Source organism: Uloborus diversus, chromosome 4, assembly GCF_026930045.1.
Source record: "Uloborus diversus isolate 005 chromosome 4, Udiv.v.3.1, whole genome shotgun sequence".
NCBI classification, from domain to species: Eukaryota; Metazoa; Arthropoda; class Arachnida; order Araneae; family Uloboridae; genus Uloborus; species Uloborus diversus.
In genome coordinates, this window is record NC_072734.1 from 61,240,787 (window position 1) to 61,252,746 (window position 11,960).

An 11,960-nucleotide genomic window follows, 5' to 3' on the forward strand; every position below is an offset into this window, starting at 1 on the left:
CAACACGCCGTCATTTGACTGAATTCCGTCTGAGACGTCAGGTAATGGCCATCGTTCGCAAAAGCTTTAGAATGTAAACAGAATGAACCAGACTTCATGGATTTTCGGAGCAATAATGTGCTTATGAAATTATTAAATTGGACTTATGAGGTGATTTTTGTATATTTCCCGTGTAACAGCGTTTTTGAGGCCTGTGGCCTTTTAGAGAAGCTTCATTGCTTGAGCTTAGAAATAATGAGTTAAGGTTTGTTAGTTCAAAAGTCAGTCGTATTGAACAAGCACAAATACGAATGATGTGCACACTTTTTAATATTTATTTTAATAACTAGGGGGCTCCGCCCCCTGCTCGTTGTGGCTCACCAACTCACGAAGATTGGTGCGCATAGATTTAAATGATCTATTAGAAAGATTCAAAATAAAAAAAAAAAACATGTTACAAGGTCCGCTTCGAACAAAATGAAAATCCCCCTCTACATCTTGTAGAAAATCGATTTTAAATTAAGAGCTCATAATTACAGCACAATCCCGCTGCCTTTCACCCGAAGACACATTTCACAAATGCCGGGTCAATTGGCCATCAGGTCATTAAACACGGGCTCTCCAATCAGGCCCGCGCCAAGCCTGATCGGCGCCGTCGTACAAATGTCTTTTGAGCGCCTTTATACACTGGTTTTCGGGAAAATATAGTAAACACCTGGAGTGAGGTTTTGTAGACAAATATAAAATGGAAAAGAATACGTTTGGCATTTAATTTATTCAAAAAATAATGTTTGAATATTTAAATTTAGAATATGGTGTACGTTTTTACTTCATATCTGAAAATTATTTTGAGTTCAGCAGCTCCTCTGATATTCAATAATGCGTTTTGGGAAAATAAAATATTTCAAATATCAAGTTAACGCCACTTTGAATATCTGTCTAATTTCTAAGTGATGAATAATTGATGAAACGCCTGTCAAAACCTGACAATAGGAGTAGTGACGAAACTAGAAGATAGTTTCGCAATTAGACCATATTTATCGACGTTAGAGTAAGGGATGAAACTCGACGACTCTCATCAATCTTTTTTTTTTTCTGAGAAATAGATAGAAATCAATTTCTCCTCTCCCCTTTAATTTGAATCCCCTGGAATTATTTTCAAAATTTAAGTCCTAAAAACGGAAGCAATATTCCATGATATTAGGAGGAGAGGTTCAGAGGCTATTCCACTTAAATTATTCTTAAGTCATGTTCAAAAACCTAATTTCTGCAATATTAAAGGAAAGTGGTTCGGAGGCCCTTGTCCGAATATTTTCTGAAATTGAAGTCTAAAAAATGCGATTGTAATACCATATCTGGTAACATTAGGGCCGGAAATCTAAACGCAATTTTAGGGGATTTTCGAAAGCAGTTTTAAGCGATAATGTTTGGTAATCGGGGGACTTCCTTGAAAATTTTGCGAAATTGAAGATCTGGATTCGAAATTTGAGATTCTCCATAATGTATTTAAGGAGAGGGAGGAGGGGGGATATTTGAAAGAGTGGCATTTTTAAGACGTTCTTAATTTTAGGCGAACCTGAAAAAAGAAAAATAATAAGTAAAAAAAAAATTTTGAAAAAAAATAGAACCGACTTCAAAATTGCTCTAAAAAGTGAAAAATAATTTTATTCTTTAAACACCATCGATAATACTTTTAAACATAATTTTTGAAGTTGGCGCAAAAACGATCGATAAAATCATTCACAGCCATAACTCAACTACAAGTATAAATTTAACCACGTCCAGTTTCTTCACGCATTGATGACAGCATATTTGAGTAACGATATAAATGTTTCGTTCCTAAGTTTGGATGATTTTTTTGATAAAAATGTGAATGAAGCATGGCTACAATGGATTTTACTTTTTGCTTTTGCGCCAACTTCAAAAATTATGTTTAAAAGTATTATCGATGGTGTTTAAAGAATAAAATTATTTTTCACTTTTTAGAGCAATTTTGAAGTCGGTTCTATTTTTTTTCAAAATTTTTTTTTATTTCATTCTTTTTAGTGTAAATGTAGATATTTCAGTAAAAGTAAGAAGTTACCTAGTAAGAAGTGCGGCTCTATATCACTGTATTGCTTTAGAAAAGCCTTTATTCAAAATTATCATTACAATTACTATTAATGTTACAGTTATATGGCACCAAACTTTTATAACAATGAGTTTCATATTGTCGCGTAGATGAAGATAGCGAAGACAATGTGAAAGCCAAATGAAGCGAATACTCCTTAGTCTCAACTCGAGATCTTTATTCAGAACCACGAATGAACGTTACATCTCCTTATATACAACTTGAAAAAGTGCTGGAACTTTCCAGACTTGAAAAGATACAGAAATTAATAGAACATTCGAGAAAATACGGGAAACAGTAGAAACAAAATTTTAGTAAAATTCACTTCGTCCTAACGACGGGATTTGAACCCGGGTTGCTCGTGTGGGAGACGAGAATTCTACCACTGAGCCACCGTTATCCACGGATGAAAAGAGCGAACTTCGCTACAATATGATTTTAATCATTTAATAGGGAAATTTACTGTTTTTTGCCCATAACTTTTTATCTAAAGAACAAATATGGTCAAACAAAGTAATGGGACCTAAGTTAAGCCATCCTCTATCCATTAAAAAAAGAATCTTCAAAATCGGTTCACTAGGTGAGACGCTATGAGTGGACAAACAAAAAAAAAAAACATACATACGGTATGAACTGATAACCGCCTCCTTTTTGAAGTCGGTTAAAAAGAAAAGAAATATGATGAAGAGGGGGGGGGGTAGCAGACCAATTCGCAGTAACTACTGAAAAATTTTAATTCAGACTTCTTTTTAAAAGAAATTTAAGTTTTACCACAACATAAAAGGTTTACCCCAACAGAGCTCGGCGCCTTTTCAACTCTGACGCCATCGTGACCTTGCACATAGGGACGGCGCGGCCCTGTGTCCAATGTTTCTCAACAATGCAATTAAAATTAGTGAGGAGCAATCGTCCAGATGAGCAGCGTCCATATCTTGTCCAGAGTTACATAGAGTGCAGGTCGGAGCAGAGGTGGATACAGACTAATTTTAAAGCGCGGGGGGGGGGGGGGGGGGGGGGCATGCAGAAGAATAATCCCCCCCCCCCGAACAAACTTACGGTTTTGGCACTAAAAAATTCTAAAACTGTTTGGATGTCAATAAAAAGCACTAAATCGACCAGTAGAGCATAAACGTTACTATTTAATTTCATAAGAATTGGAACGAAGCAATATTTCAAATATTTACTTTTAAAAAAATTAATGAATTGATAAGGCTACTGAAACCGGTTATATTTTATTTATCAAGTGCTTGAACACAACGTAGACGGTTAACATGGTCAACGGTTTAGGGGGGGGGGAGCCATGACCCCCATGACCCTCCCCTTGTATCCGCCACTGGGCCCGAGAATCCGTCATTTGATAACGGTACAAATGGGCATTGAGACAATCGATAAGCGCTTTGAAGAGCACTCCTTTCCCTGATTTCTTATCCAGCTTGCACCAACTTGCACAGCTAGGAGCGAAGGGGCTCCTGAGCATTACAAAACGGTCGTTTTGCGCGTTTGAAAAGTCGTTTTTAAATTCGTAGTAATAAATTCGTTTGTCTCTAGTAACATATTTTGTTCTTTAGCTCCGGGCTTGAACCGAGTTGAGCCTAGGACTTTCGCTAAAATAGAAACCCCTATATCTACTGTTCTAATTAATTCAGAAATTTTGAACGAGCTTTTATTTGGTGCAGTACTGCCGAAAAAGGTAAGACATTCCGTTCAACGTGTTTTCTTTGGGGTAAATTACAGGCTTCAGACAGTTTATGGTGTAATGTAATTTCAGTAGAATAGAAAAGAAAGCTTCCCACAAACAGGATGAAAAATTACTCTCATTCATTAAGCATTAAAGCTCGTTATAAATTACGGCATGTTTTTGTTTTACCTTTTTCACCCGCCATTAAACAGTGGCTGCAGCGCCCCCTATAGTTTATTGGAGTTACGAATTAATTCAGAAATTTTGAACGAGTTTTTATTTAGTGCAGAAAAAAAAAAATCTCAGATGTCATAGAATGTTAATGGCTTTGGAAAATCTTCCATTCCTTTAATAGACAATAAAAAGTCGAAATTTAAAATTAAAAAAAAAACCCAGGTGCAAACCATCAAGTAATTTTGTACGAAATTTCAAGGCTGCAGGTGCTATGGGATCTCCTGCACGCAGGCACGCCACAGACATCCTTTCACAATTTCTTAGACGTTACCTTTTTTACTTCCTTTTACAAAAAAGGAAGTATTGTATTCGCGAAAAAATTTTCACTCAAAAATCGCCCTTAATTTCCGTTTTGCTCACCCCCAAATGAATGTTGAGTTTTTTTTTCGATTCGACCACATGCGGAAAAGTGCCTAAGAATGTATAGACACGCGAAATATCCATTTTGACCATCACCGAGGTAATTACAACGACTTTTCTCGTGACGTCTGTATGTATGTGCGTATGTGTGTATGTGCGTATGTGCGTATGTGCGTATGTATCTCGCATAACTCAAAAATGGTATGTCCTAGAAAGTTGAAATTTGGTACATAGACTCGTAGTGGGGTCTAGTTGTGCACCTCCTATTTTGGTTGCATTCGGGTGTTTCTAAAGGGGTCTTTTGCACCTTTTTGGGGGGAAATCATTGTTAATTTCGATGCAAACTCAAGTGGTGTTATAATTTGGCGGTCACTTGGCGATATATCGCCAGTCTTTTGGTTGCCAAGTTTTGTCACCAACTTGGCGAAAAATTTGGCGATTTTTTTTTTTTTTTTTTTAAATCTGCTTTCAATGTGGCCATTGCTAGTGATATTTAAAGAGTTAGAGAGAGAATCCCATTAAAATTGCAATAATAGGGAAATAGCATTAAATTGGTGTAAAAGGAAGTCATGTGATGCACACATCAGCTCGTTTAATTATTATTATTATTATTATTATTAGAGACTTACTTTAATATGTAGAGACTAGCCGTGGCAGGAGACTCGGCGCCTGTGGTGCCTCATAGAGTGATGCCAGAGTTGGCATCATTTTTATAGAGTTCTTCCTTATTTATTTATTTAGTTTTATTTATTTATTTATTTATTTATTATTTATTTTATTTATTTATTTATTTATTTTTTTTTTTTTTTGCCACCAAAAAAAAATTTTTTTGGAGGGAAATCCACGAATCTCTTCTAGAACAAAACCAAAGAGCATCTAAATTGCATATTTGGAACTACAATTTCAAAAATTTTATGGGGAGGACTCCCGGAAAACTTTTCTTCTCGAATGTTACACGTTACGACAAAAAATTCATATCGCTATATTTCTCTTCCTGCCTTATTCTACGCAATTCTCCTGCTTATGTGCTCATATGCTAGCAATCATTACCCCCACCCCCCAAAAAGCTGGTTTTCTCTCTTTGAAAAATAAGTGGCAACCGCCAGAACCCGCCTTCCCCACAACTTTCCCTTACTTTTTTTTGATCTCGCGACGGCTTTATTAAAAAAGTGCCTCTATTCACTTCAACAAAAGTCGGAGAGTTGGTTCTATTGTTATTTTTTGGCGAAAGAGCCTTAATAGGCTATATTGAGCCAGAATTGTGGAGAGACTAAGACGATATTAATTTTGTATAGCCTCATCCCGCTCCAAAATAAAATCTGAGATTCGTCAAACTTGCCGTGACCAATAATTCATCTTAATGGAAAACTTCCTTACATTTTTTTGGGAATAATTATTCTTATTTGTATATTGTCACAGCCCTTTTTGAAACACCCATCTTATATTATTCATTCATTTTAACTCAAAAAAAAAAAAAAATGTTGTAAATGAACAAAAGCTTAACATTAGGACAACGCTTTGTGTCGAAGGCAAGGGCGCACATGTGCAAAATTTTTAGGAGGGGCTCAGATGTTTTCCCAATGGTTTAGCAGAATATTTTCCCCATGGAAACCGATTTCAGCACAGATTAGAGTTATTAAAATTTGACATATTCATTAATGACTGAAGAAGAAATGTTTTTACATTTTTGCAAAGAAAAAAGAACTATAAGCAAGAAAGTCTCTAATTTCTAATAATTTGCATTCTTCAAAATGCAAATTATTCATTGAATGATATAGTTGAATTGAACATTGAAGAGTGCAAATTATTCAATTTTTTAATGGGCAATTGTGATTCATGAGTGTCCGGTGAGTTACTTTTTTTTTCTCCCGTCGAATCATTTCTTTATTGCACTTATTTTCCAGAACCCATTCTAGAATTCGATATCGTTTTCATCCCGTTCGTCGGATGAATCATTGCCCTACACCTGTACCTCTCGTAAAAGACCAATTACCCCACTTTCTTCCATTTGGCATCTTGCCTTATACGGCATCTCATTTTCTAACACGCATTTCTAATCTAGTGCTGCCATCTCGCGATGAGAAAAGAAAAATTCACAACAATTTCCGTATATTTCTAATTCTGATTTGCATTACATGAATTATTTTTCCTTTCTTTAGTATACTTGCCAGGGGGATGTGTTCTAAGTGAAGACCAGTACCAGCACATGCGAGATTTTATGTCACGCTCGTACGTTACAGAATGGTAAGATTATTTTTTGACTCGTTCCTTTTTTCCAACACCAGGACTTAGCGCTCCTCCGGAGCAAGTGTTTAAAGTGTTTTAGATGAAATTTTCTTTCCTTTTTTTCCTCATGTCAAAAAACTCTTTCACAATAAGATGGTGTAGTGGTAAGATATCGACCTCTTACGCCCATGTTCGCGGATTCAAACCTGGCCCTTGTCAGTGAATTTTTGGGATGCAGAAAATTGACATCGTTTACACAGTCATATGATTTATGCAATGGGACTGCTAAAAATCTTTTAAGTTTTTGTTTGGCTTGAATGCTCTTGCCTAAACTAAACTCCTACTGCAATTTCACATCGAAAGAGCCCAGTTGCTGAGAACTCTTCTCAAAAGAAAAAATAAAAACATGAAAAATATGACAAAAAAAAAAAAAAAAAAAACAGAAATTATTCAGGAGGTTCTTAAAGAAAAAACCGTTCTTTCAACCTTTGGTGCAACAACACTAAACAGGTTCCTATGCGCCACAGGACAGGTTCTGAACAACCCTCTCCCTGCATGGACTATTATAGAATTTGTAAAATCATGGACATCGCTTAGCTTCGCTAAAACAGGGTGAAAGGAATAAATTTATTCGTTAAACCATAAATTTCGTTAATGGATAACTATTCTACTTTTAATTTGGTAAATAAATAGTCTGATTACTTAACCTGATTTTATGAACATGCTGAAACCCTCAAATAACCTTCAGATTATAAAGCAGGTTTAATAGCTTTCATACAGGAACAAAAAAGCTGTATTTTGAACAGACTTGATTTGGTGTTTATTAAAGCAACAGGTGACTTTAGTTCTTCAGTTAGTTTATAGATTGCGCCACTGAGACCCAGTTATGTAAATAAGACCTGTTGTGTGGTGCCACCTGTGAACTAACTGAAGCGGTTGATCGTCTGCTATATTGTCTTACAAGTACATAAAGCTGCAATGACCATATCGTTTTCTTTAATTCCAGTATTGTTATGACAAGTTTTATAACCATCTTTTGCAGTCTATGTGTCGAAGGATCTGTGGAATGCAAGGTGCACGTAGAGAAGTTGTGATGGATATATTATTTTCAGATGAAGAGAAGCGCACATGAAGGTTTGGCAGGAACTTTTATAACAAACATTTGCTTTTAGGTATTTACATGCATTGCTGTAATTAATAAAATAATGTTTTTTTTTACCACTTTATCATGTACTGCATTTAATTTAATAAAGTATTATTTTAAAACTTACATCGCCTTTTATTTGAGCTACGAAAAAAGGTGGAAAATAAATGAAGAGAGAGAGTAAACGTCAAGTTGCTTGAGTATCATGTTAGGACAAATATTCTTAACTAAAAACTCGGTGGACACCACATTACTTCCTTTTACGTCTATTAAATAACATGTTTTTTTAATAACTCAAAAGAATGAGTGAGATTCCCTCATGTACACGCGTTAGAAGCAATACTTCGAAAATGGGTTTCTTTAAAACATTTTTCTATATACATATATGTAAGTATGGTAAACATAGAGAACTGTGTATTTTTCCGCGGTACTTCACTTGGTTCATTTAAAATCTTGGTGATTATTTTTCATTTTGTTCATTGCCACCATTTTTCGTCAAAAGTTGCATAAAAAGTACTTGTTTGGCGATACTATAAGTTATTTCGCATTAAAAAAAATATTTTTTTTCTACCTCTCTTCATCTTCTGTTCTTCAATCATTGTGATAGAATTGAGAAGGTATTTCAGGTTTTATAATTTGATTCATAGGAATTCCCGAGTGCCGATTGTGAACACGTTCAGTAGGGTAACACCCCCAGTAATTGGCAGGTCACCAGTGATTGGCACTTCCAACAAAAATGTCGTAAAAAGATATTCGTATCCAATCTTTTAAAAGTAGAAGGCTATATAGCTACTGAATGTACATTTACTTTAAAGATTATAACTTCAATTCACGTTACTAAATGGTAGCAGTGTATAGGAAAGAGAAACAATTGTGGCTTGTGTCAAATCGGCCATTTTTGTTGCAAAAGCTTCTTCTCTGGCTTAAGGGAAGCATGCGCATCAATCCATTAAAATCTGACTTAAAATGTATTTTAAATTTTTGTTGTCAAAAGTTTTGTTCAGTTGAAAGGTATTACTTTGAGTGGGTAGAAATATATTTTTGTCCCTTTTTGAATTTTTGAAATAATTATGGGTGCTATTTAGTGGTGCTTCAGTTTTGCTAGTCTCCAGTAATTGGCACATGTGCCTATAAAAACTAATGTGTAGTGCAATATGTCACTGATACTTTTGCAGCAACTATATTATGTGGGTTCTACTATTGATTTGAATCCTACAGAATGCACTCTTGAATTTTTAAGAGAAACAAAAAAAAAATGTTTGGCCATCAGTCCGACATTGCGACTGTGGAGAATCGGTTCGGTTTATTTTTTATGGTCCCTTAGAATCATCGGGTCAATGTTCCTTTTTCTGTGGAAATAGCTATAATTCGTAATATAGAAACTGCATACCTACTAATGGAACAACAATAATCTCGATATTATTTTTCCATGCAACACTCCAAATTTATTTTTATTTCTCTAAAATACTTTTTCAACATCAAGATGTGTGATTTAGCATTAATTTATGTAAAATAACCTGCTTTATATTAATATCAATAATGTTTCTTATCATGATAAAATTTGTATGTAATCTAAAAGTGAAAAATAAAGTGAGTTTCCAATTTTATTAACATTTGCTAATTACTAGATCACAAGGTGTCATACACTGGGGTATCAGGTGCCAATTACTGGTGATTTTGGTATCTTTTTATGCATATATTTTTATAAAAATATCAACTCAAATATTTTTAATTTTAGTGAACTAAATAGATGCACATATGTTTATTCTTTAATACAAAAATATTTGCAAGTGAATATTTTTTTCTAAGTAATGAAAACAGAGGTAAGTTTAAGGACAAACTCTTAAAGTGCCAATTACTGGGGTCATTACCCTATATAGAGAAGTAATAACTGAACGGGGTTAAAAATAGCGTTCATAATACTAGGTGTTCAGAGTATAGAAGTCAGCCTCCCTATGCTAAGTCTATGGAGTTTCGCCGGGATCATCAAAATGTGTTCAGCTGATATTCACATTAGGGAGTGTTCAGATAGAGAAAGTCAACTGTAATTAAAATCCTAGTTAATTGCGAATTTGACGATTGTCAAGGGACTGGAAAAAGTAATCGTTAAATCAAGGATATCGTTAGATCGAGGAGCGTAGACATTCAATGCAGTCAAATTCCGACCAGTGAAATGCATCATTGAATTGGGGAAATCGTTAAATCGGCTTTCGTTAAATCGAAACTATACTGTATTTAATTTCAAAGACAATTTTTGCACGATTTATTGGATTACTAACTAAATATCGCCGTAATGAAACCAGATTCAAAAAATAATTTTTTTTGCCAAATTTGTCGACAATTTGACGATATATCGCCACGTTTGCGATCATAACCGTGGCGATATATTGCAACTGGTCACCCAAATTATAACATCACCTAATTTTGCAATGTAATGAACTGATTTGACCCCCCCCCCCCCCGCCCAAAAAAAACGTATAAAAGGCCCCTTTTGGAACATTTGAAGGCAGCTAAAAGACTTGGTAAAACAGCTAGACCCCACTCGGGGTCTGCATACCAAATCTCAACCTTCTATGATCTACGGCATACATACCTACATACAGATGTCACGCTAAAACTCGAACTCGGGGATTGTCAAAATGGTTATTTCAGAGAGCAGGGCGATAGGAATTTCTACATGGTGACGAATCGCCTACCTTACATCGTGGTGTAGCGATGCATCACGGTATTTTTTTTTTTTTTTTTTTTTTGAGCAATCACGATTGCTTATTGTTCTCACTTGACTGTTTTTGGCGTGCTCTCATTTTATTTTCCCACCGCCACCCTCCGCACTATCACCGTCGACCGGCTCCTCACGATGCTGCTCCTATAGCGAAAGCCGTCTCCAGGTTGCATCCATGTCCTACACACAAGCACACACATAAACCTACACAGACATACAGACACCAACACATACACACACACAAAAACATACACATAACTACCCACACATTCATGCCTTTACACAGACACAAACACATCATATGCCTACACCCACACATACACATACCCCCGCCCACACACACATACCCCCTACACACAAACACACAAACCCCCCACACACAAACACACATGTCTACACACAAACACACACGCCTACATACACACACTCGTGATTGCGAAAAAAATAATTTGAATTCCAGACGTCAAAATTCAAATTAATTTATTTTCTTTTTCTTTTCTTTTCTTTTCTTTTTTTTAATTTAAACTTGATTTTTAAAATTTTACAAAATGTGTACAAGGTATGAAAACTGTACATCACACCAGATACGAATCAACAGATTCCAGCACCAGGAAGAAATTACTTATATTATAAAGCAGTGCTAAAAGCGTAAGTTAGTGAACAATATGGAAGACAGATTTTGAGATTACAATGAGCCTGTTTTTTCAATGAAAAACGATGAGGATAAAGGGATGCAGTCATGCATTCATTCAAAAGCTCACCTATTGCATGAAAAACTAGTATGTTGTGGCCATCACGAAACTTTCTTCTATATTTTTCCTTTTTCTGATCCCTCCCCATCATGCTTGACGAGGAAGCAATATTCCTAACAAAAACAAAATTACACATGCAAAAACTTGACGACCATCCCAATGTATGAATTATTGTAAAAGCAAAGCAAAGAGCGAAAATTGAAAGTTATTTTAAAAACCTTGCTTGAAATATTTACAAATATTTAATTTCTTAACAAACATAAGATGGCAACATTTAAAAATTTTAAATCATTGAGATAATATTTCCGATCATTTCCATACAATTAAAATCACTAGAAATACGCAAATGACAATCTATTACGATTTATCTTTCTTATTGTTGCATTAATAAAGCTATTTTTATTCGCAAAAAAAAAAAAAAAAAAAATCAACACCTCTTGGAGCGATTGGAGTCAAAATTTAACCAAAGCCTGTTTACGTATGGATTCACATATATTCCAAATTTCAGCCAGAACGTAGCATTACTTCTTGAGATAGGGCACTCACAATGGAAAAAAAGAACGGGCGATTGCGCTACCCCCTTTTTACTTTCTTCTATATCTAATATATAGAAGCAAGTATTGGATTCGTGCAAATTTTCGAATTTTGACGGATTCGAACGTTTTGAGGTGTGCTGAGTCCATTTCGACTATTTTTGGAAAATGTCTGTCTGTCTGTGTGTATGTGTGTGTGTGTGTGTGTGTGTGTGTGTGTGT

At 35.2% G+C, this 11,960-nt stretch overlaps 1 protein-coding gene across 1 annotated transcript in view; it reads left to right on the forward strand.

Annotated features, from left to right (window-relative positions):
* LOC129220403 (WAP four-disulfide core domain protein 1-like) overlaps window positions 1-7,844 on the forward strand; it is a 62,680-nt gene extending 54,836 nt beyond the window's left edge. The window contains exons 6-7 of the mRNA XM_054854818.1: window positions 6,521-6,605; window positions 7,630-7,844. Coding sequence (XP_054710793.1) covers window positions 6,521-6,605; window positions 7,630-7,681 — 137 coding nt within the window. The 3' untranslated portion in view covers window positions 7,682-7,844. The remainder of the gene's footprint in view (window positions 1-6,520; window positions 6,606-7,629) is intronic.
* The last annotated feature ends 4,116 nt before the right edge of the window (window positions 7,845-11,960 follow it).